At 37.9% G+C, this 27,152-nt stretch overlaps 1 protein-coding gene across 1 annotated transcript in view; it reads left to right on the top strand.

The window, feature by feature from the left end:
• ITGB6 (integrin subunit beta 6) overlaps window positions 1–27,152 on the top strand; it is a 90,960-nt gene that overhangs the window by 55,684 nt on the left and 8,124 nt on the right. The window contains exons 9-14 of the mRNA XM_036745804.1: window positions 1,986–2,120; window positions 2,393–2,810; window positions 9,766–9,988; window positions 12,625–12,719; window positions 18,500–18,619; window positions 25,432–25,598. Of these exons, the coding sequence (XP_036601699.1) occupies window positions 1,986–2,120; window positions 2,393–2,810; window positions 9,766–9,988; window positions 12,625–12,719; window positions 18,500–18,619; window positions 25,432–25,598 (1,158 nt within the window). The remainder of the gene's footprint in view (window positions 1–1,985; window positions 2,121–2,392; window positions 2,811–9,765; window positions 9,989–12,624; window positions 12,720–18,499; window positions 18,620–25,431; window positions 25,599–27,152) is intronic.

Here is a 27,152-nt window from a genome sequence, read left to right as displayed (position 1 = left end):
AAGATGAAAACAGGATGATGGAGAAATGTAGGATTTACCCAACTAAGCAATGCTAGATTGAAGAATTAGGATATCACTCTAATGATGGAGCAATGATAACCTGGAAAAATGTGAATAAATGCCCAAAATAAAAATAAAAAAAAACAAAATAGCTATCGTGTTAACGTGGAAAGTGCTAAGAAAAACATTTCAATGTGACAAAGATTAAAGTAGAATGTCAAGCAATGATCATATTCCATTGCTTACTAATGAAACCCTGCAAATAAGCTCCAGGGGTTTCTTGCCCATCTGACATGTGAATGTAAATGAGCTATGTTTATGCTATGACCCATCCTACCCAATCCAATGACGCACCTCTTTTTACCACTCAGTAAATATTAACTGAATTGACTGGAGTAGCTCATGATGAGTGGCATTAAAAGTTGAGTTTTAACTCCATCATGAATTACCTAGACCATTTTTTTAAGAGGAGAGAAGGAAGGGTCAGAAATTCCCTGTGTGGGAAACTCCCTGGCATGGAAATTCCCTACCCCAATGTTGACTGGCAGCTCTTCATAGTCTTAGAGTTTGCCTGGTGACCTAAGAAGTGAGGTGACTTGTCTGTGGCAAATCCTGTAGTTCACTCTGTCTGGCTTTGAACCATAGCATGTCAGATCTTTCAGTCCTCCACTATGGTCTCGGGGGTTTTTCTTGGCAAAGGTACCGGGGTGGTTTGCCATTTCTTTCTCCAGTGGATAACCTTTTGTCCACTATGACCTGTCCATCCTGGGTAACCTCGTACAGTGTAGCTCATAATTTCATTTAACCATGGAATCCCTTCTGCCATGACAAGGCAGTGATCCAGGAGGGGATGGCAAATGCTGGTATGTGTCAAAGAGGGAAGTGAAGAGGGAAAGGGAACATGTTTTTATTAAGTTTTATTTATTAAGTGCTTGCTGTGTGACAAGGTGCTGTGCAAAGCTCTCTGCAAATATTAGCTCACTTGATCCTCTCAGCAATTCTGGGAAGTACATGTTATCAGTGTCTCCTTTTTACAGTTGAGGAAATTGAGTCAGGCTGAAGTTAAATACCATATTTCACAGCACAATAGCAGACTTTATGCCAATTTTTTTTTCAAAAATGTGGGGTGCAACCATCATGTGAAGTGTTTTAAAAATGTGCTGGCTTTACTTTAAAAATCATTTATTACCAAACTGTCTTTGGTGCAAGATCAGGATGCATGGAATACTAGTTAATATACGTTAAAATTGGAAAGATGCGCGTCTTACCATATCATGTGACTTACTCATGGCAGCTTTGCCTGCCCCCCCTCCTGTTACACCAAGGCTCTTCATTGGGTTGCATGATAATACCATTAGTACTCCTATGCTCCAAACAAACCATGCAAGTCAGCTTTCAGAAATATACTGACTGCGCGTGTGCTGAGAATTCTAGGCTCAGGACTTCCAATGCAAGACGGAAAAATGCATAGCCATATGCCACTGGTGAATACATTGCTGCTTTGTTTACCTTTTAAGCGGCTTGATGAACAGTATTATACCATGTGACAATTACACAATGAAAGGTTATAAACCATTTTTGGACTGGAAAAATCAGGGTGCAATGATTACGTGGTGGCTACAATTACGCGGTGATACACCGCAACTCACCCAGATTTATATAACTAGTAACTATCTGAACCTGGAATTGAACTCCTGTCATCCTGACTCCAGGACTGGCACTCTCTCCACTGAGCCACCTAATTGCCTCAAAAGGCAGGGCTTGAAACTAGGTCTACCTGACTATATGGCTTCCTCAACACACTGCATCTCCTGCTCTTCAATACTATTAAGGGCTCAATAAAATATATGTCCATGAACTGATTGCTCTTGTGAATTTCCGAGGCCTACCGCCTGGTTTATTTAAGCCTCAGGCTCACAATTCAGTATTCATTTTTCTAGCTAAATTTTTGGCTCTTATGCAGTTTTGTTGTCTGTTTCTCAAAGGAACTGCGATCAGAAGTGGAACTGGAAGTGTTGGGAGATACAGAGGGACTCAGCCTGTCATTCACTGCTATCTGTAATAATGGCACTGTCTCCCCACACCAAAAAAAATGCTCTCACATAAAAGCAGGAGGCACAGTAAGTAAATTTTCAGTTTGAGAACTATTCTGATAAGTGGAAAATTTGCTTGAAGTGCTGAAGCTGGACCTCTCCATTCAATGCCTTTAATTAATTTCTTTCAAGAAGTTCAAGAGTGTTTTCCAGGCAATAACTAAAACATGCTTATTCTGTGCCATGTGTGTGTTTGCAAAGCTGATCCTTACGCAGCATTTGCTTCTGAAAATACATTTTTTGGCGGGGATAAGATGGGGGAGACCGAAGAAGCAGATGATGAGTATTTTCTTTTCCAGGCAACATTCAATGTGACTGTAAGCCTATCAACTTGCGAGAAAAGAAGCAAGCACATCACCATCAAGCCCGTGGGTCTGGCAGATGCCCTAGAAATTGAGATTAGCCCCCAGTGCAGCTGCGGCTGTCAAGAGGACATAGAAGTGAACAGTTTCAGGTGTAGCGGAGGAAAAGGCTCCTTCCAGTGTGGGGTGTGCATTTGTAACCCTGGCTATATGGGCCCTCTCTGTGAATGTGATGAGAATGCCCTGAGCACCGATTCATGTAGAGATGCCCTGGGTCATGCCTCCTGCAGCGGGAGAGGAGACTGCTACTGTGGCCAATGCATTTGCCACCTGTCCACATATGGACAGGTGTATGGGACCTACTGTGAATGTGACAATTTTTCCTGTGTGAGACATAAAGGATTGATATGTGGAGGTATGTTCCCTTTAAAACTGTGTTTCATGTATTTCGAAAATGTAAATTACTAGAAATTTAAGTCAGTGTATCCCCATCACTCTTATTCCAGTCCCCAGGACAAAGTAGCTGCCAGTGTACCTGGGTGGGTGGGGTTGGTTGATTGGATGGCTTCAAAAATGAGCCATGGCAATCAGCCATTCTGGTTTTTACCCTACTCTTCACTTCATCTTCTCTTTTGAACATTTCTCAATGCTTAAGCAGATAAAAGATCACATTATCACATAAGTGACTAATAATAATAGTTTGAAAGGCTATACCACTTTAGAGTTTGAAGGGTGCTTTGCATATATTTTATCTTTACAACAATCCTATGAGATAGGCAGCTCAAATATTATTACATTCATTTTATAGATGAGGAAACTGAGGTTCTTAAAAGGATAAGTGTCTTCCCCAAGTCCCCCTTGCCCACAAGGGCAATAACTTCTGACTCTAGATCCAGTACAAACGAACCAAAGTATGTGGCACAACGGATAGTGTGCCTGGCCTGGAGTCAGGAAGACTCATCTTCTTGAGTTCCAGTCTGGCCTCAGATGCTTAGCAGCTGTGTGACCCTAAGCAAGTCACCTAACCTGGTTTGTCTCAGTAGCCTCATCATAAAACGAGCTGGAGAAGGAAATGGCAAACCACTCCAGTGTCTTTGCCAAGAAAACTCCAAATGGGGTCACAAAGAGTCAGACATAACTGAACACACACAAACGGACCATGTTAATGTACCCATTATAATTGTTGTTATCATCATCATCATTAATACACCATTATTACCCAACCATTGCAGAATTGTGAAATTACAAGTCACTAAATTCTCCCAGCTCCATCTTGGTCCTCTTGTCCAATCTCATATCCTACCCTTTGATCTCTGCTTCCGTCTAAGGAGGCAAGGACAACTGTTGCAACATGACCACAAAGAGAAAGAATCACGGGGTTATTCTCTTGAATAGAAAAACAGAGGCGCTACTACATAAGGAAAGTTTGGGTGAAAATGACAATCTTAATAAAATAACACACTTCTGAGATCTACATGTAAAGGATGCTTTCAAAGCCCAGAAATATAGTCTCTAGAAATTTTGAAATCATCAGGAAAAAATCAAATAACATTTTTTTTCTTTTCCAAAGGGACAAGGCAAGGAAAGAATAGAAAATGTGAGAAAATTTAAAATATATGCAATACTGTATGTAATAGCTATTTGTAGTGCTCTCTATAGAACTACATTTACTTTATAATTTTTAGAACATAAAGCTGAAGTATCTATCACTTTGTACTTGCTATATTACATTTCAAAATATATTTGATTCAGACAGTAGATGAAAATTCACTACTTGAATTTTCTTTTTTAAGTATTTTAAAGTCTTGCTTTAAAATGGAGCTGGAGGCAGCTGAACTAACTTCAAGGTATCTACTATCTTTTAATTTTTGCTATTTTATGAGAGGCAGGCAAAATCTTAGAAACAAAAGAACATATTAACAGTATTATAAAACAAAGAAAGTCATGTTTTCTGGATGATGTGTCGAGAAAATACAGAAGAACTTTTAAGAGAGAGAACTTTATGGGGGGGGGCGGGGAAGGCCCAATTCATTAAACGCAACTTTTGTCTCCTATGGAACTTTGTCTAAGTAGACATTGTAGCACATAGTTAATAAATGTGGAAGGAAGGAAGGAAGGAACGAACGAACAAACGAACGAAGGAAAGTTTTTTTTATTTTTTGAACTACCATTATCAAGATGTTCTGTTTCTTCTAACATTATATTTTTATTATCTTCATGAACATGTAAAAACTGAAGGTTTGCTTACATTGAGACAAGCTTCCCTACTCATTCTATGTTGGTTTATTTTTGCTTTATATGTCTAGAGGAATTTCTTTTTATTTTAATTAACCCTCAAAGGATATTATCATTTCTTCACCCCATCCTACCCCAAGCAAGTTAGACTTAAAGAATTTCAGTGTCATCATTTAATCCTTCAATTTTTTTTTCATTTTGCTACTTGACAATATCAGCTACAAATGAGTTGTTTATAGAGGATCCTTTGTTCTTCTATAGATAGATCTTTTGGAGAACATCACAATATTTTTAAGGAGCTCTGTTACTTTCTGCCTTTGTAATCTGCGGCAAGTCACTCTTAAACCCTCAATTACCCCATTTGTAAAATGGGAAGACTAGACTAGATGATCTTTAAATTACTTTTGAATCCAGGTCATGGGACGCAGCATGTCAATGTTTATCCATCGTGACCTTTCATTAATGTTACTCTAATGCTATCTGCACTCTCAGTTGGCTCTGTCTTCTCTGGGACTTCCCATATTTTATGCCTGACACACTCTTCAGTGGATCTTTCTTTTTCCTTGCCTCAATATTTCTGTAAGATCTTGGTTGAGGTTTGCATATCAGAGCTCTCAGTAAATTGGCCCATTGATTTCTATGTACAAAAGTATAGTTTTCTTGATTCTTCCTTAGACATTCTGATGTTCTTTCACTTTCTCCCTTAAAAAGAGATTTGTTCAAATAATTTCTCTACTGGAGAAATTGCCTTATGGCCCTGTATTTCTTTTAAAAAATTTTCTGACAATATGCATTTACAGTTATTGAGAATAGTATTCTAGAAGAATATATTGCCACTCTAAGTGCTTAGTCATTTTTTAATAATCTTCAGATGTTTACAAGCCACTAAGAATGTTTCATATTCAGTTACACACAATATTTGGCTCTTTGACGATGTTCAGTGGGTAACTTTTTGTGATGGGTGCTGATTGACAAACATTATTTATTAATCACCTACTATATGCCAAGCACTATACTAGACCTTGGGGACACAAAAAAAAATGAAACAATCTCTACCCTGAAATGACTTAAATTCTTTTGAATGATGTTGCAGAAGTCCACAGGATCATAAATTCAGGGCTTGAAGGGGACATAAAAGAACTCTAGCACAACCCCTCATTTTAAAGATGAGAAATTGAAGTCTAGAGAGTTGAAGTGACTTATATAAAGTCAAATTGTTGTTGTTGTTTGTCCTTCATTCTCAAAGAAGACCACAGGCTGGAAATGAAATGACAAAGCCAGGATTCAAACCTAGGTCCTCTGACTCCCTAAACAATATTAAAACCAGCTATTTGCAATTTCTTCATCCTGGTCACTCTCATTACAGCCATTAGGGATGGTTTGGCTTGGGGGGGGCAAGGCAATTGTGGTTAAGTGACTTGCCCAGGATCACACAGCCGGTAAGTGTCAAGCATCTGAGGTGACATTTGAACTCAGATCCTCTCACCTCCAGGGCCGGTGCTCTATCTACTGTTCCACCTAGCTGCACCTGCCATCAAAGATTTTTTAAAATATCTGCTAGGCATTTCTTACATCAAAGATACGCTTTTGGTTTCCCAAGTCTCTTTTGGAAACTGAGTCCTTTTATTTGATAGCATTTGTAAATCACTTTCATTTCCTCGGAATCACTCACAGTGTAGACATGCTTCCTCTACTGGCTAAAATTTGGTAGCACTCTTTCATAGGGAATGAAAAAGAAAATTTAATTTAGTCACTAGCTTGTGTATTAAGACTAATGTACAGCATGTACAGTACATATCAATAATAGGATACTCTCACAGTAAATGATAAACAATTTCTAGTCCTGCAAGCCTCACTTCATTTTGGCACAAATCAAGTTTGTTGGAGTTAAATTATGACTTATATAGCTTATGAAAATAGGCTAATATCGCCAAAATATAGTTTAGTATTCTGAAGTATAATTTAGTAAAAGCATAGTTTAGTATACATTAATATAAATGTAACCACTTACCTATTTGTAAAGGAGAATATTTTCATTCAAAGTCTTTCTAGATCATAACACCAGGAACCAGATTCCATCTTGTTTTCAGATTCTTGTCCTTTCTTTCCTGAGTTTTTTGATAAGGAATGGTGAGAAAAGGCTCTTGGCTTATGATTTCTGTTGGAACAAATGACTATACTATGCAATCAAAGATTTTTGTATAAAACTATGTGTCCAGGGTCACAGTGGTGGTGTGGCCCAATCAGAGCATTGGTCTTGGAATCAGGAAAAACTGGGTTCAAATCCTACCTCTCCCACATATTGGCCATGACACCATAGGCAAGTCACCTCTCAGTGTCCCAGATGACATTCTAAGACTTCCAGTTCAATGAAGGTTAAGGAATTTTCACATGAGCAGCTGTTCTCAACACAAATGAAATTATAGATAAAGCCCCCACTCATCCCCCAAACCCAAAAAGCTGTTTCTTACTGGTTGAACCTGATCCATTCCATTCTGATAAAGCCTAGTTAGGAAGATAAGAAAATATCCACCAACTGCTAAATCAAGCAAAGAAAAGGAAATCCAGGAACAAAAGAGCCACTGGATCCTTCTCCCTTAAAGCAATGGTAGTGACCCCTAGAGGCAAGAAATACATCTTCCCGTTGAGAATTGTACTCGGTAGTTGTTCCCAGTCCACATGAATTTTAAGCATTTAATGCTACATATACTTTGCTCTGAAAATCATTCTACTGAGCAGGTTTTAGAGATCATTTTGAGTATGAAAAATCCTAGGTTGCAGTTTATGATTTCAGGTAAACTTGTGCAAAAATTATGGCTTCCCTAATACAAGTCAAGAAAAGTCAAGGAAAAAGAATATGATGTAGCAGCATTTCTACAGCCATCTAAGGTTTGCAAAGCACTTAACGTGTATTATCTCATTTATTCCTCACAATGATCATATACAGTTGGTGCTCATAAGGTTGCAGATGAGGAAAATGAGGCTGATAAAGATTAAGTGAAGGTATCTGAGGCAGAATTTGAACTTGGGTCTTTCTGACTCCAAGTCCCACTCTCTAGCTTCCTAAATACGGGCTAGAGAGACAGCTTAGACCATAGAATCAGGATGACCTCTGTTCAAGTCCTAACTCTGATAGATACTATATGACCTTGGTTAAATACTTTACCTCTCAAGTATCCCAAGTAAGTCTCAAGACTATAAATTTCAGAGAAGGTACTGATGCCATTGATGGAGGGAGTTTCCACACTTGAGAAGAATCATTATTATTATATCCTCTTAATGTCATCTGTGGGCACCTAGGTGGCACAGTGGATAGAGTACCAAGCCTAGAGTCAGGAAGACTCACCTTCCTGAGTTCAAATCTGGCCTCAGACACTTACGAGCTGTGTCACCCTTGGGCATGCTTAACTCTGTTAGCCTCGGTTTCCTCACCTGTAAAATGTGCTAGAGAAGGAAATGGCAAAGCAATATCTTTGCCAAGAAAACCCCAGATGGGGCCACAAAGAATCAGACATGACTGAAATGACTGAACAACAAGTCATCTTTAACAACAATGCTATCTTTAAAGATAAAAATATGTTGACACATTATTATAACTGAATCTTAAAAAGATGGCAGTTAATAATAATAATAATCCACTGTAAGGCTTGCAACTTGCTTTATAAAATGACATCTCATTTGAGCCTCACACAATGACCCTGGGAGATAGGTGCTATTATTATTCCATTTTACAGATGAAAAAACTGAGGCCAAGAGAGATTAAATGGCTTCCCAGGATCACACAGCTAATAAGCCACTAACTCAGGATTTTAACTCTGGTCTTCCTGAGTCTAATTGCAGCATTCTATTCACTGAACAACTTAGCTACTTCTGGAAAGGTTCAATTTCAAAAAATTTTAAATCTTACATTAAGTTCGATTCAATAAGTATTTTGTATTATCAAAGGAGTTCATTAAGTTGGGATTTACAGACCTATAAAGACCAGGTCTGTGGATAGATTTCAGAAGGTCTGTGAAATTGGATGGAAAAAATATAATTACATCTTTATTTTCACCAACCTCTAACTAAGGTGTAGCATTTTCTTCAATTATGGATCTAGGCAACAAATATTTTCTGAGAAAATGTCCACGACAGAAAAAAAGGCTAAGAACCCCTGGGCTATCACAAAGCATCATGTTCAGCTCTGGGGGTGCAGAGACGAAAATGAAAAACAGTCCATATTCATAAGGAGCAAATATAGTTGATATTCCAAATTTGAGTAGAAAAGGTTTAGTTACATTTTTAAATGTCATGATTAATTTTTCACAACTACTGAGTGCTCCCAGTGTGCTGAGGATATAATTTAGAAAGACATGCTTAACCCTGAGGAGGTTATTCAGTTCTTAGCTGGAGGACCAATTGGTAACTTCTTTTTAAGACTAGCCAGTCTTTTCTGTTTCTCCTGTTTCTACTAGTTAATCCCATTTTCCCCTCATTCAAGGCTCATGAACACCATCATAACAAAGTGGGCTAGAAAAAGAAAAGGAAGTGAAAATTCTCAGGCCAATCCAATTTGCCAAAGCCAAATCAATGCATCAATATTTATTGAACAGCAACTCTGTAAGTGGCACTGTCTCAGGCTCTTTGTTACTTACCCATCATTTTGTTTCAAAATTTCTTTTAGGAAAAAGTTGAAAATACTGGTTAAGATGCAACTTGAGAAGTGTATGATTTCTTTTTTTCTTTTTGGTTGTTCCCCACATGCCCATAAATGGTGAAGCTGGCAGTATGTCAGGTTAGATGTGCATAGATGTATAGCTAGTTAAAATTTTTTTTAAAAGATAGGAAATAATTGTTGGTGGTTGTCCCTTGTTATTGTTGAGGGTGTGCTAATGTCGTTCTTTTTACCCCCACCTTTGTTATAATGATGAGAAATGATAGTGTAGAAAGGGCAGGAGATCATTTCTTATTATTATAAAAAAGGACATATATGTCTAGTATATACATACGTACATATATGTGTACATACATATACACATACACACATTATATATATACACACACCAGAAACTTTGAATAAGATGAATGGGTGGTCATTTTAAATCACTTACCTGTGCGTTTAACTAGGGTTTGTGGTCCCTGGGTATATTTTATAGATAATGGACACTGTGACTGTGGAGAATGTATATGCAACAGTGGATGGACTGGTGAATATTGTAACTGCACCACCAGCACCGACTCGTGCACCTCTGAAGATGGCATGCTTTGCAGTGGAAGAGGAAACTGTACCTGTGGAAAATGTGTGTGCACCAACCCTGGGGCCTCAGGCCCTAGGTGTGAACAATGCCCTACCTGTGGTGACCCCTGTAATTCTAAACGGTAATATTTAGAGAGTAATGGCTTTCATTGACAGTTTTGGGGGGTCAGCTTTATGTAGTACCAGAGTTACACTGAAATTTCAATAGATCAGACCCCAGCTTGTTTTTCCTAATGTTTGGTCACAGAATATTAACCAGAAAGCAGGTGGCCAGCAGGCACCTAGGATCCTAAGACTGGAGCTTTATCTTTCACTTTCTTCCTTCTCTGTCTTTATTGTCAAGGACCACAATGTTACATTTTTGCTTGGGGCTCACAGGGGGAAGTTGAGCTGATGTCCCACACTGATAACATCAGATTCACTCTGGGCTACAATACTAGCCACACATAAGGAAGGCCCTAGAGACAGACTGACAACACCCTCATGTAGCCAATACCTTTTAGAGCAAAACAGACAAGCAGCTTCCTTATCATGACTTTCTACAGCCTGACCTTTCTGATTCACTTCTATCTATAGCACCGCTGTGGCTAAAGAGACAGAGGCCCTTCCCTGACAATAGCACCGTTCCATTGGCCACACACACTGTTTAGGGTCTTTCTCAGGCAGTCACTGCACACAGCCATAACCCTGTATACTCTTTCACACCATATGAACAAACAAAGCCCATCCTCCTGTCTTCCAACCAGAGAATGGTTTCTTTACTTGCCAGCCAACTTTTTAATGGGGTCAGGACAAAATTAGTGGGTCAAATCAAACTCATTTCCACAGCTTACACAATGAAAGAATGTTTGCCACATTTTACATAGTAAATATATTTATACAGCTCGTATTTTCATTAACTCAGCAACCCAAATGGTGGCATTTGCATTTCTGATGTACACAGGGGGAGAACACCAATATTGACTCAGCAGCTACATATGACTCGTGTCAAAACTTTTCTGTCACCACACCAAGGAAAACTTAAAAAAAAAGCCTAGGGACATGATGATAATGATTGCAAAGACCCTTAGAACCTCCTTTTGAGGTTTTTCTGTCCTATAATGTTCTTTTTTTCCATTTTCATCTTCTCTTTAAATGTGATTTCATTTTAAATGTGATTCATGAAGTATGAAATGAACAATTAACATGGCTTGAAGATACAGGGGAGACAGGGGGAGACAGGGGGAGGCTCTTAAGCAGCTACCCTGTTCAATGCTTATGATAGTACCTTCGGACAAGCTAGGCCTGCTTTGTGCATACCTATTAGGAAAACTATAGGTGTTCAAGGTCACATGGAAAACAATTTGTTAGCCTTCTTTTTTTTAGTGAAAGAAATTCGGGCTCTAAATATTCCTTTGTTGTATTAACATTCTTAGAATGTTTGATTCTTAAACTTTGTCCTTGGAAATGCCTTTGCTATATTTAGCTATCTTTCATTAAAAGGCCGACATCTTGTTTACATCACTGGTCCGTATCTAATAGGAAGTTGAAGACAGACAAGAGGTTTCAGGAAGTTGAAATATAAGAGGCTTTTTCTTTTTGTTTTTGTTTGGATTGGAAGGTTTTTTTCCCCTTTCTTTTTGTTGTTTTTTAATTCATATCAATCAACAAATGTTTAAATGGCTGCTACATGTAAGGGACCATGCTGGACCCTATAAGGTTATGTGTGGTGGTGGATGGAATATTGGTTAGGAATCAAAAAAACTATATTCTTACCTCCAGCTGACAGTGTAACCTTGTTCGAGAAATATCTCTTTATAATAGATTGTTTCTCCTTTAAAGGGAAAGATAGATAGATGTTGCAGTAGACGGAATTTTGTATTTGGAGACTTGAGTTAAAATTTCACCTCAGATACTTACTAGCTGTCTGGTCTTGGACAAGTTACTTCTGTCTGCCTCAGTTTTCTCTTCTGCAAAATGGGGATGATAATAATAGCACCTGCATCTCAGGGTTATTGAAGGATGGAATAACTTATGTAAAGTGCTTTGCAAGCAAAGTGTTATTATATAAATGGTAGTTATTGTCATTATTATTATTAAAATGAGGACTAAGATAATAGGCATCCAACAGCTTCATTTTACAGATTAAGAAACTGAGGATAAAATGAAAATGATGGTCAAATCAAAGAATTGGGGCGAAAGCCCAAATCTTCTTATACCAAATGCAATGTCATTCCATGACAACACACTCCTACATAAGACTCCCTCCAATTTTGAGATTCCATGACCTATCTCAGAACCACCATAAGAAGGGTACTGAATATTTGGTTAACTCTTATTCAAGGATGACTGACTCTTGCAAAGAAGTACAGATGATTTCCCAGCCCCAATCATATCTCTACCCAGGAAGAAAAAAAAATCAGAACATACCTAACAAAGATTCCATTCTACTTATCATTTGTACGCTAATTACTATTAAGTGTGGGCAATGAAGCAGATAGTTATGGGTGAGGTTAATGTAAGGACAGCATAGACACCAGGACCCACTTGAATTTTTCCCTGCAAAGAAATTTAGTTCAATCGTTGTAAGGCAAATCTATGGCAAGAATTCTCAGCTCAGCATCATAATAAGGTTCCAGTATGTGTGTGTGTGTGTGTGTGTGTGTGTGATATACATGCATAAATTTATGTACATATACATGTGTTTATATAAGTGTAATAATGTTTAATCAGTATTTTCAACCAACATGAAATAATTTCTTCTGAATAATTTTTATAGGAGCTGCATCGAATGTCATTTATCTCCTGATGACCGCTCCAAAGAAGAATGTGCTGAGAAATGTAAATTAGTTGATGTGGCCATCAGTGATGAAGGTTTCAATTTTCCTTAAATTCATTGCATACATTTCAAATGTTCTTAAGGGACAAAAATGATATAGGTTATAGGTATTAGCTAAAACCACATGAGGGAGTATATCACATAGTGAGGAAATGACTAGACTTGCAGTCAGGGGACCTGGATGGGAATCCTGATTCTGTATAAACTTGAGCATGGAACCTCTCTGGGCCTCAGTTTTCTCATCTATAAAATGAAAGGACTGGCCTAGTTAGCCCTCTAAGTTCTCTTTGACCTCTAATTCCTAGAAAATAGCACTAGGGCCTACATTTTAGGCCTTAGTGCTATTTTCAATGACTTGATCTAGTTCATGCCAAGACCTCAACACATTTACTTGGGTTTTGAAATTGAAAGGAAATGGCGTGTCTAACCCCAGTATTCTGGTATGTCTGATGGACTCATGGCTAGAATAGTTCCAGTTGGCATCAGTTTTGTTGGCAAATGCTAAACTGCTTTTAGTGGGAAATAGCAAATGCAGATGGGTAGCAGGATATGGTCTGAATTTTAGCCCAAGGTTCAGATAGTTTCCTCCTTTGTCTGTTGACCTTGATTCAAGGTTGCACAAAGACAGGCCAACAGCAGTAAATACAAAGAAAGCTGGATTAGTTCCCATGATCCTAGGCCACGAGGCACAGCTTCCAGACTTGGCAAGCCATTGCTACACATACTTATACACACTGTCTGTCAGCCTTCCTCCTCAAACTCCTTGCCCTAATAAAGGGTGCAAAAAAAGGGCACATGTGACCACAAACCAAGGGTCAAGGGTTTAACAGACCTGTTATTTAGTCTGATTCTACTTAGATTTATCTTTTGAAATTTAGAGACTTAAAAAAACATTTTTTTCAGGCAGCATTTTACTAAACATTTGAAGGGTCTTTGTGTTAGCTTGAGAGCTATTACAAGATCATAGTTTTATCTTTGTTTTGTGTATTTCCATGAGTTACACAAGATGAGAGGACCCAAATGGGTTCTAATCTGTGTCACTGGAGGGAATACACAGACTGTTGAGATCACAGATCCATTTCAATATTTGAGTATTTTTTCCATGGGAGGGGAAAAAAAAAGTAAGGTGACTGATTTTTCCTAAGTGGAAAATTTGGGAGGATCTTATTTGTAATGGTAAGAAAGCATATGTGCTAACATATTACTCAATGTGAGAAGTTGCTATACCATAAAACATTACAGACAGATGGGACCTGAGATTTATCTCATGCTAAAAAGCAGTCGTTGAACCAATAATTTATGATAATCTATGAGCTATAGCTTGAATACCTGGATTCAGAAGAGAAGCAGCCACTGCTTGAGGGATGGACCAACTAAGTAACATAAAAATTCTGTTGAAAATTATTTCCAGAGTTTCTAAATCAACACTCAGTACAAAAAAATTAAGTCACCTGATCTTGGGTGGTAGGAAAAAAAAAGAAGGAAATCATTTCTAGGATTAGTAATAATGTAGAGTAAAACTAGAGAAAATAACCCTCTCTTGTACTTTTGCTGGTGATTTAAGGGCTAATGTTTCAAACAATGGGAGAGGTTAAATGAGGAAGGATACTGTGGGTCTGACTTTAATATCAATGACAAAGCATGTGGCCAGACCAAATAAAGCAGCTGTCATGACTTTCTGCAGATAACTTGTAAGGGAATACCTGTCCTTCAAGGTTCATTTCACAACAAACAATTGAGATACCATTTCTGAAAAATAAATGAAAATTTCAGGAAATGCACTACAAATTGCTCTAATTCAAGGCATTAGCAATATAAGAAATGTAATGGGTTGAGAGGGAAAGGTAGATTTGTTACAAAAAACATGTAAATTGTGGCAATCTAACAAGTTATTTCACTATGTTTAATATATCACAATCCTTCAATTTGAGAGCGGTATCCTTCTAAGTTTCCTGAGAGGGAAACTGTAAATTCAGTTCAATGCACCAAACACGTTATTAAGCTCCTAAGGGAGATACAAGGCTTATGTAAGCCCTCTTGGAGTGTAGTTTTTATTACAAGGAAAGAATAATCTTCAAAAGGATTCTTTTTGCTAATGTTCATTTCTATCTCCTAAAGTAGAAATGATAACTGGATTTTAAAGCACTTTGAAAATGTGTATGAATTTAAGACAGATTTATTTATTAGCCTATAAATTGAGTGGTTGCTCTGTAACATGTTTCTCCTCTGAATATTTTTTCAAGTTACAGATACAATTATGTAAGTAGTTATTCTGAGTCAGCGAAATACTATAGAAAGAAAGCTGGATTTTTAGTCAAATGAACCAAATTCAAATCGTGCATCAGTCGCTTAGTTCTTGTGTAACCATGACTATGTCAGTGAACCATGCTGGACCTTTGTTTTCAGTTCAGTCATTTTTCAGTCATGTCCAACTCCTCATACCCCATTTGGGGTTTTCTTGGCAAAGATACTAGAGTGGTTTGCCATTTCCTTCTCCAGCTCATTATACCAATGAAGAAACAGAGGCAAACAGGGTTAAGTGACTTGCCCAGGGTCACAGAGCTAGCAAATATCTGAGGCCAGATTTGAACACAGGAAGACAAGTCTTCCTGACTCCAGGCATGGCACTTTATCCACTGCACCACCTAACTGCCCCTTTGTTTGCACATATATAAAATGAAGGGGTTGAATTAGTTGGCCTTCGAGGTCCCTTCCAGCTCTAAATATATCAGGATCTACTTTGAAAATAAGTAGAGGCTATTTGAAAGCCCAGAGGGTATTTTAACAACCCAGTTTCCTACCTTTTTACAGATAATAAAGTAAATTAAGTCATCCTTCTTAATAACTAGGCTAGCATATGCTGTTAGTCACTGGGCAAGTATCTTTTTGGTATAGGTTGTTACAGTTTCAACCACATTTAGGTCTGGATAATTGTGACTTTAAAGTGTTTATTTATGCTTTACCAAAAGTTAAATTCAAATTCAATCCCTCTACCATAGAAATCAAAACCCTTGTAAAATTTCTGATTTTAAAGGACAATTATAGTAATCCAGCAAAGCAGGACTTTTATAATCTTTCATCTTTCCTCCCACCCCCCCCAACATCTGCCCTCTTACTCATCTTCCATAGGTCTGTTATTTCCCTGATTCTCATTGCCTAAATTTTGTATACATTGTAACATTTAGGAATAGTGCAGAAGGCTATCGCAGCTGTAGAAAAAAGGATTGAAGACCATGGAGCTACAAAAGATAACAGTTGCTAATTATGCAAATCCACAGCCTAGGCTAGAATCCTGAGTATCACATTCAATTACACCCATTTCAATGACCAAACACTTAAAAAAAAAAGTCAAAACTGGAGGAGTAACTTTAATAAAAAAGAGTCCTGGAATAATTAAAGCATTATCGGGAATAAGGACTCACAGGTCATATTACAGGTTCCATTAAAACTAAATGATCTTGACAAAGTAATTTAAGCCTCCCCTTGCTTCAGATTTTTCCATTTAAAAAACCTCCAACAAAAAAACAGGATTAATATCTCTCAACTGAGAGGAACTGTGATACCCAATCTATGAGGCAATTCTCTATTTTTAGATGAAATATACTAAGAGAAATGTAATAGGGAAATAGAAGGAAGACCAGTCCCATGATAAGTGAGAGAAAGACTAACTCATATTACAAGAAAATGTCATTGCTTCTGAATAACCACAGATGTCTATTTAAAATTAGTGAAAAATCTGAATTATGGAATATACACTTTAGCAATCTACAATTTTGTCAGTATTGGTTATCCCACTGCCAGTCAAGATGGTAACCTTTCTAACATTTAATAGAAAGTCTTTAAGAGTTGCTGTAGCCCAAAAATTTAACTCCCTTCAGTCAATCTGGTGATAAACCTCTCCTATTTTAGCTGGATTGGTCCTAGGACAATTCCCTCACTAAACTCATCCTTCACAGTTTGGTGCCATTTGCCAGAGCTGGTACTCCATTGGTAGTACCTTCAAGAATCCAGGGTTAGCTCCATACCACAATGAGGCATGAGTGAAACGATAGAGTTTCACATGAGTGAAACGATAGAGTCTATACTTAATTCAATACCGTTGACTTTCCAGTACAGGCAATAGCTCTGTTTAAGTTAACAAGATATTAGCTAGAAAAGTCAGTCAACAAACATTTATTGAACATTTATGATGTGCCAGATACTCTTTTCTCCATGCTGCAGATACAAAGAAAGGTAAAAGGTTCTTAGATTCTGTTTTAAAGACAATATAAGGAGTTTATAAATGACATTAATTATCTATAAGTAAATAATTGTTTCTAAAGTTTTCAAAAGCAGTTTTTAATCTTAGTTGAAGTAACTCCCCTGAAATCTTATTTTTACTTTGAATTTGTTTGGCAGATTTCCTACAATACCATTGTGGAGGCAGTGGGATGTGGCAGAAATAGCACTGAGTTTTGAGAATTTAGGTTCAGATTGCCCTTTCTGATGTTTACTACCTGTGTGACCAGTTCAAGCTTCAAATTCCTCATCTGTAAAATGAAGGAGTCAGGCTACTTGGCTTCTGACATCCCATCGTGTTCTAGACCCAAGATCTTATCAAGTCCTTTAGGGGGTAAATAATGCCTGATATGCCCTGGCCCTGATAGAATGAACTTTTATATTTTTAAAAATGCAGTAGGAAAAAAAATATTCATTCTAAGCAGTCTGGGGAGTTCCAAATAAAATAAACATCCAAAGTTAACCAAAATTTAGTTATCCATCTTTGGCATCAGAGAAAAATTACAAAGAAGGGCCGAGTGAAAACTTTATTGACAAATCAATAAATGAGGTAGATTAGAAGTTGCCTAAAAGGCATATTTGGTAACAGAAACATTGAAAAAAACCTTCTGGTTTATAAAGGCCAGTCTTACAGAAACAACTATCCAACACAATGTTTCTAGCCAAAAATTCCTACATTGAAGCCATTGGTCTGGAAGTTGTGACTAGAAAGAGAGATATAGCCTGGGTTTCAGATTATAGTCATACTTTCTTTTCATTTTCTGCACTAGATTTTTGTACCTTCCCCTTGAATAAGTCCAGCCCGAAAGGTTCACTATTTGGGAGAAGTTTGAGAAAAGCCGAATTGAATTCTCTTACAGAAATGTATTAAGTGGTGGGCCAACTAAAATAAAGCGCAAACTCTTGGCTTGGGTTACTCCTTTATTCACTGGCCCTTGAACTATATGCTTCCACAATCCCTGGGTCTCTGTTATTAATTTATGTTTACTGTTGTGACAGTGCATACCACACTGGTCTTTTAGAGCTGCACTGTGAGAAGAATAAATGCATATCCCTTTTCAAAGTATCAGTATCAGTTTAATATGTGAATTATCTTCTCTGAAATGTAATCCCAAAGAATTGCATTCTTTCAGAAGCTCCCAGCCGAAGAAAACATACTGCTCACTCTCTGCTATAATCAGGACTATTCTATTCCCCAGGCAGCTGGTGGCACCTGCCTAAGAAGTATTTTCAATGCATTGAGATTCAGAATATTGCAGGTTGATAGGGGCATTTGATGGTCATTGCTGATGGGGAACACCTGGACCCATTTCCTGAAACGTGAGGAAAACTTTAAAACTCACTTGGAGAGAAAGGGGAGAAAAGTTTGAAAGTAACATTAAAACTCTTCTATTCGTGGGACTTTTCTATTCCCACACTACAACTGCTAAAATCTCTTTTTTGCGCATTAATCTAATACTCATCTATGCCATGAGTTGTTATTCTTCATCAATGTTTAAATTGCATTTGACCTCATGGATGGCTCCTTTCCCTGCAGATTTCCCAAAGGAAAATTCTGTTTCCTGCTCTTTGCAAGGGGAAAATGACTGCCTTATTACATTCCTGATGACCACAGATAAAGAGGGAAGAACAGTCCTTCATAGTATAAACCAGAAAGGTAAATATCATGAAATATATTGTCAATTGTCAGAGATACTATTTACAAAAGGAAAAAAAGAACTTGTATACATTTTTGGATCACTTGCAGGGAGAAGCATTTCCAAATTTCTGGTGTAATGCTGTATTGAATGTGTGCCTTCCAAAGAATGGAGAGACATTTATTCAAAGTCTTGAGTATGTTTTAAATGATATCCTAATGAGAAAAGTTAACAAGATTAGGTTCTTATGACCAGGTTGCTGTTTGTCCTTCATTCTCTAAGAGGACCATGACATCAGGGAGGTAATGCCATGACACGCAAGTGAATTGGATTTGAGTGAGGGAGGGCTGTACAAAAGTCACCAGTCTCACTTTCTCCACTGGAGCCTTCTGGTTCCAGTGGACAGATATAGATGAGGACAACTGGAGATGGTCCTGGATGCACTGGGGTACCTTGGCCTTTTCAAGTTAAGGTCTTTAAGAGGTCTCAGATTGGCTGAGGCAGTCCCCATTTAGTGATTAAGGCTTAAAAAATGAGGCAAAGAATGGCCTCCTTAAAAACAAAAATAGATCTCGGAGGGGAAGACGCTCAGGGTTTCTGGCCAAAACAGAAACAATTATTATTTACATCCATTCTGAGCCAATCAGGACCTAAACAGTGACCAAGTAGGGCTTGATCTGGGACCAGAGTGATTTGGGTTTAAGTCTGGTCTTTAAGAGAAAAAACCAAAACAAACATTTACATTCCCTTTGGGCAGAACACCTACAGGTAAAGATGTGATACCCTATGTGGAGAGAGAAGAATGAAAAGAAAGAAAGAGAGAAAGAAAGAGAGAGAGAGAAAGGAAGAAAGAGAAAGGAAGAAAGGAAGGAAGGAAGGAAGGAAGGAAGGAAGGAAGGAAGGAAGGAAGGAAGGAAGGAAGGAAAGAAAAGCCCTATTGCCCAACTTGAATGCTGGCTATAGGCATGTAGGTTGGGGTATTAGTTAATGGGAATGTAACCATGGAGATACCATGGGGAAAGGATTGGTTATAACCAACAGCTTAACCAATGATACAGAAATTAGCATGTAAATTCAAATCAGATATTCTAAGAAATCTAATTCTGCAGATAAGTGCTATACCACTGATTGAGTGGTTTTACATTCATTCAGTTTTATTCAATAAGTACCTACTATGTGCCAGGCATTAGGAATGAATGAATGATCAATTAATGAGTGGACAAATGAAAAAGTACTTATTAAGCATTTGCCGTCTGACAAACACTATGCTAAGTGCTTGGAATACAAACAGAAAAGCAAAACAATCCCTGTTCTGGAGGAGCTCATTTTCTAATACGGCAAGATAAGTAAATAAGGGTTCATTTGTAGAGTGGATGGAAAGGCCTGGGGCCCATCAGGTTTCAGCATCAGAGTGATGGCAAGGCCCAGGAATCCTTAAGAGGTCATCAGTAGGCCCTGTGATAATGCCTAGGGATCTGGATAGCGCAGAGGCAAGAAAAATAGTAAGGCCAAAAGGACAAAAGGATGTGGCAGGATAGAGCACAGTGGTAAGGTCTTCTCTCTTACTAGGAGGATTGTACCTGCTCATTTTAGCTGGATGAATAGCCACCACCCTTCCACAATAGAACTATAGGAGCAAGGCCCTTAAGGAAAGTAAGGCAGAGGGTCAGAGTAGAATGGGGACCCTGGAATTCTTCCCATGAGATATGTATGTCAGAATCTAGCCATTGGGGGAAAAGGGGAAGGGGAAATGGACAGGAAGACTGAGGGAAAGAACTTTCTGCAGCATCTCTTCCACTGGGCTCACTCCATCTACTGGAATGTGGATGGTGGATGAACTGCGGCAGGTGGTGCTGGGCACTGGGGATACAAAGAAAAGGTGAAACAGTCTCAGCCTTCGAGGAGCTTACAGTCTGTTGTGAAGAGAGGAGAGAGAAACCTGGAGGCCTGTAAACCTGAATGTATATAAATAAATACAAATTTTACGCAAAGTGATTGGGCAGGGGAGAGCTCTAAACATTGGGAAAGATCAGGAAAGGAATTGAGCCAAGCGTTGGGAGTAATAGGGATTCCAAGAGGTCAAAGGGGAAGAGTGCTTCAGAAGTGTAACGGAGGGGAAAGAAGGTTGGGTTTGAATTCAGAAGATGTGGCTACGAATCCTGGTTCAATTAGCTTACCTGTGTGGCTGGGTGTGTCTGGGTGTCCATTTCTTCATCTGAAAATTCATGCTGTTGGAAGGGATGACCCTCAATGTCTGTCCTAGCTCACAGGCTACAACTCTATCATTCAAAGCAGAGAGAAGGAATAACGTTGATATAGCACTCACTATGTGCCAAACACTGCACTTAGTACTCTATAAATTTTTTGTACAAAACCTGAAATATTTTACTTTTTTAAACTTTAATCTAAGTTTACTTAGATTCCATGGACTCGATACAAGACCATTTGATATGAATCAATAGGTAAAACACAGTAATAGCTGCAATAAACTTTGTTAGAAATGTACATGTTGCAAAAAAAATTTTTTTTTAGAAAATAGCTTGATGCCTGGATAGGATTAATATAAATCCTGGACAAGAACATTGTCAAAGGAAGCTTTAAAAACAACTGTTTTGATTAAGTCCAGGGCCATATTAGACTAACTCTTCTAACCTCCCAGTCAGTCTTCCTAGCCCATGTCCCACTCAAATAGGATGTGGGTTAGTTAATAAGGCCTCGGTTGTTTCCTGTAGCTGTTTTCTCACTGACATTTCCTCCAGGTAATGGTTACATAAACAAAGCTCATAAGAAATATACAAATATAAAAAGCTACAAACACTAATAAATTACATCATCACAAAACACTTCACAGGGTGCTAGTGAAATAACTTACACATGTGCACACGCACACACACATCATATTCTGTAGAAGACCACACCAATATGACTTGTTTTTCAGGTAATACCTAATTTCCAAAGGGAAAAAAAAACAAAAAAGGAAAAATTTTTTAAAGAATCAAATGAAAATATAATAGTTTAGAATACTGGGCAAAGAAACTCATATAAATGTTAATGAAGTATTCTATAGAAAGGAATTTCTAAAGATAATTTCACTCTTATAAAAAAAGGTATTTTTAAAAGCTATTTACAAGCTACATTCTATGAAAAATATGCCTTAGGAAAACACATCTAAAATTGAAAGATGGGAGTTCCTGAAAACAGATTCCACCTGCCCCTCCCCCCTCAGTGTTATGGGAAGACAAGCTGCTTTATGGAAGATGAAGTGATTTATAATTATTATCTCATTTGATCCTCCCAACAACTCTTGGGAGGTAAGCACTATTATTATTCCCCTTTTACAGATGAGGAAACTGAGGCAGGCAGAGGCTAAGTGACTTGCCCAGAGTCACACAGCTAGTAAATTCTGAGACAGGGTTTGAACTCAGATCTTCTTGACTCCAAGCCTAGTGTTCTATCCACTGTACCAGCCTGCTGTCAGCTCTGCCCTGGCTTACCTGTGTGGTGTCAGGAAATTCACTTTTCTGTAAAATGGCATAGTTAACTAGATATTCCCTGAGGATCATCCAGCCTTAAAAGTCTATAATTTTATAGTCCAAGTGAGGAAAGCCCCAGAGAGGTGAAGGAATACCTCAAAAGCCTTACAAGTAGTAGGTTAAAGAGCCAGGGCTAGAGCCCAGGTCTGCTAGTTCAGTGTTCTTTCCCCCACACTCTTGCTGCCTAAATCTTAATTTCTCAAAAGCAAAAGGAAACATACAGGAAAGAAATGAATATCATACACACACATTCTCTCACTGTCTTTGTGTCTCTATCTCTCTGTGTGTGTCTGTCTCTAAATCTGTCTTTCTCTGTGATGGAGAGCTCCTCAAGAGCAGGGACTATTTTGTTTTGGGGGGAGGGGTTTGGGGGGGGGAGGAGGGAATGGTTGATTTGGTTTTTACCTTTCTTTGCATCCCAGTGCTTAGCACAATGGCTGGCACATAGTAGGCACTTAATAAATGCTTGTTGACTTGACTGTATCTGTCTGTCTCTTTCCTTTCAACCATGTTTAGACTAAAATATTTTCTTAAGATATAGATGTAATTGCCTTTGACTTTAGATGTTTCAGACTAATAATTTCTGCTACCCCAGACCATTTTCCTGTAGTGAAGAGCTTTCCTAATTCATATTCTGACTGCAGGTGCTTAGGTACAATTCTCCCTGGGTTTTTATTACTATAGGCAGTTGCTATGGTGTCTTCCTCCCCAGTCATTACTTAAGTCAGAGATGTAGGGTTGGAGCTGGACGCATACATGTTCTCAGTGGCACACAGACCTGCTGCTTGCTTCAATGTGGTGTCACTAACCCATTAAATACAGCCCTATTTCATTATTTTTGTTGGAATGCAATCTTTAGATCTTCAATACATACCCAAACCTTTTCATTAGGTCCCTTACTTAATTCTTTATAATCCCCTTACAAGGCATTTACTGGCAACATGAATCTTCTGGCTGGAGAACAAAAGCATACAGACCAGGTATCATGCTGTTAGGGGGTCATTAGGCCCACCCAGATTCAGAACTGCTATGGATCCTTTTTCATACAAGCAGCATGACATATTCCTCTTATATGTATAACACTACTCATTAAATTCCTACATTACAGCCAAACAACTCTTTTCTGGCCCCATTCTCATCTTCCATGTGCTGTCTCTATGTCTTTGCTTTTGTCATCTCCCATGGATAGAGTGGACTCTCCACCCATCTCACAGTATCTTTCTTTTGCCATCTTTCCCTTTGTTTAGAGTTCCCTCAAGGGCCACCTCCTCCATGATTCCTTCCCTCAAACTCTCATGTGAAAGTTTTCTCTCTCTACTGAAATTTCCACTAGAATTGTTCCTTTACATCTATCACACCCTTCCTTGAATTGAAGTCCTTGTGTACATATGTTTCATTTTTCCTAAGTTATACCATGAGCTCTATGAGAGCAGAAAATAAAGAAAATCTGAGGTTTTTTTCAGTCTCTAGTACTTCATCCCAATCTCTGCCTGAATTAACCCAGTGCCCCACTTCATCCTAAACTATGGTTTCACTACTCTATTCCTGATGTCATTAGCTGGGGATCATCTACCCTGCTACTGATCCCCAAGGTCCACTATTTAGACCCTAATACTTCCTGGCCTTTCCATCAACAATAAAGCTGAACCTTCTTTTATTTTTCTATCATAAAAATCATTTGTTTCCTTCCTAACACACACACACACACACACACACATACATACATACACACACACACACACACTGTGTGTGGAAAGAAAAGAAAAACTAAGCCTTCATAATAAATATACATAGTCAAGTAAAACAAATTCTCAATTTATGCATTATGGCCATAGCCAAAAACATATGTCTCATTCTGCAATTTAGTCCAATTTAGTCTCTCTGCCAAAATTGGGTAATGTTCTTTATCATCCATCCTCTGAAACCATGAGTGATACTTGTACTGATGGCTTTCAGAATTGTTCATTTCTACCATAATATAAATTGTTCTTCTCTTCGAAACATCCTGTATGTGTTGTCTTGGGCATCTAGAATGTGAGCTTCTTGAGGGCATGGACTGCCTCACTTTTCTGTTTATATCTCTAACACTTAGTACAGTGTTTGGCACATAGTAAGCACTGAATAAATGCGTTTCCATTCTATTCCATTAATAAATGTTTGTTCAATTGAATTCTTCAAGATGTTTGAATAAGCATGCCTGGTTTTCTCCCCAGATAACATGTTTGATCTCACTTTCTGCAGAGTTCTGCAGATTTTTTTTCATAACGATTTCTCACATCTTATTTTCATAACAGGAAAAGAAGAGTTTAATTATAATGTTTCATTAAGAAATGTATCATATCTCCAAGGCATACTGTAAGAATTATTGCTTATTCTGCCATCAATATTAGTTAAATAATAGAGGTAAAGGGCTATTTGAATTTAAAATTACCCTTGGTATCATTAGCGGAGCCAGAGTAATATTTAGAGAGTATCGTCATACACATGGCATTCTGTAATGGGGAAACAATAAAATTTGAAAGACAGAATCTTTTCTTTGCTTTCCAAAGGAAGTGATGTAATGTGAAGAGTACTGGGTTAAATAGCAGGACACTTGGGTTCTTATCCTTGCTAAATGTCTTTGAGGGATTCAGTTCATCAATCTAAACCTTTATTTCCTTATCTGTAAAATGAGGGAATTAAATAGGTGGTTGCTCTACAACACTAATAGTTCCAGAACAAAATATTTAGAGGAATTGTCTAGTTTGAATTTTTGCCATGTCCTTGAAATTAGTTGTAAAGTGAAAGGGTTGGACTAAATGGCCTCTAAGTTTCCTTCCAGCATTAAATCTATGACCCTAGATTTTTGTACGGCAAAGAAAAACCAACAATGAATGAAAAATGAATATTTAGTTGTTTACTTGTCCATTTATCCTTAGGATTGCACATTTCTATTTTAGCCTACGAACCATGTTATACTCATGATTAATTTTCTATGTGCATTGCCAATAGGCAATTGGAACCTCTTAAGTAATACTGAGTCAACGATCAGGGAAATGTTCAAATTGTTCAGCATATATAAAATCTTCCTTTTTCTCTGATTTAAGGATAAAATTTTGAACATAAAGAGATATACTTCCCCAAATTAACTGCCCATTAAAACATCTTTAAGTTAAAACAGAAGGACGGAGCCTCGTTATTTTCCCCTTTATTTATGAAAAACATAATTGGAAAACCTGAGTGGAAACCCTTACCTTCTGTCAGTGCAGAAAATGTACTTATGATATACATTCTAAACATGACTTGCTTTGTTTCCATAGATTGTCCAGAGCCTCCCAACATTCCAATGATCATGTTGGGAGTATCTCTCGCCATTCTTCTTATTGGGGTGGTCCTGCTTTGCATATGGAAGTTGCTAGTATCATTTCATGACCGTAAAGAAGTTGCCAAATTTGAAGCTGAAAGATCAAAAGCCAAATGGCAAACGGTAGGTGACTCATCATAGAAGCTACTGACAGTTAATTGTGAACACATCGACAATGTCCTTTTTTCTACCTTGCCAGTAAAAGAAGCCCTGTGGGACATGGAAGCTGTGGGGGAAACCTCTCTATCCCCAAGTCCACTCAGGATGTTTTTTTTTTTACTGTTGTAAGAAAGGCAGAGTCCCTTATTCCTTTCCAACCATCTGTCACTAATTGCACCCACAAATGAAATTCCAATGGATATCTCTCTTAATTGTTGCACTACTGTGTGAGGAACAGGAAATACCATCCTGCTGAGTGGCTAGCCTGTGGATAGATGGTTCCCATATTTTCTGCTTATTTTCTTGGGAGATGGAGACTTCTATTTTCTGGGAGTCTCAGGAAATCCTTAAGGAAGTGGAGGCCTTGCTCCATGCAGGAATCTTCAAATCACTAAGGGTTTACCTCAGAACTCAGAGCTCCATTGGATGTAGCACAGAAGACATTTCTAAACGTTTCCACAAAGGGGCTATATTACAGCAAGTGTAATCATGTGTGTAAATGGCATGACAGTTCACACCAGTCTCCATGGAAATGCCTCCTTTTTTCTCATAATATGCAACAATGAAATGTTATTTTTAAAAATCTTTCAGATATCAACCAGCTGTTTATTCTGAATAACACATTGTAAACAACTACCTGAAAACCTATCAATTTCGAAAAAAGTACATGTGACATTTAAGTTGCTATACTTCCCAGCAGAAAAGTGTTTAATGGAACTCAATTTTGGCTTATTTCTCTTACACTTTCCTTATAATAGATAATTAGATCTCTAGAGACCCATAGAAACAATTTCATGGCTTTAATTTCCTATCCCTTCCATGCATACTACATCCATCTATCTAATAGCAATTAATTTATGTTATTAAAAACACAATAATACTATTGAGGGAAATATCAAAGCATACAGTTTACTCCATTCCAGTTGGTTTGTTAACACAACCAATCCTTTATACTACATATTTCTTTCTCACTTTAATTCTACTTCCTGATACTTTTTGGTCTACTATAACCTCATTAATGGTGGTACAGTGGATAGAGTGCCAGGCCTGGAGTCAGGAAAACTCATCTTCCTGAGTTCAAGTCTATTCTCAGTCATTTACTTGCTATGTGATCCTGGGCAAGTCACTTAACCCTGTTTGCCTCAGTTTCCTCATCTGTGAAATAAGCTCCAGAAGAAAATGGCAAACCACTCCAGTAATTTTGCCAAGAAAACTCCAAATGGGGTCACAAAGAGTTGAGCATAACTGAAAAATACTGAACAATAACAACAACAAAATGTCTTTAATACTTTAAGGGAGTGGGATTTCCTTTATTAGTCACATATAGAGAGAGAAAGGGCATTTTTATGGCCTGGCTGTTTTAAATAATCATTTCAAACCAATGTCATATGTAATACTGGACACTGTCGTATGTGATACAATATAATACAGAACAATGTAATTTGTCCAGTATTTTATGCTCCAGGTAGAAATGCCCAAAGTAGGGAAGAATATGGATATGGATTACAGTATGGACAT

Source organism: Trichosurus vulpecula, chromosome 2, assembly GCF_011100635.1.
Source record: "Trichosurus vulpecula isolate mTriVul1 chromosome 2, mTriVul1.pri, whole genome shotgun sequence".
Classification (NCBI taxonomy): domain Eukaryota; kingdom Metazoa; phylum Chordata; class Mammalia; order Diprotodontia; family Phalangeridae; genus Trichosurus; species Trichosurus vulpecula.
This window is presented reverse-complemented; position numbering and strand designations above follow the sequence as displayed.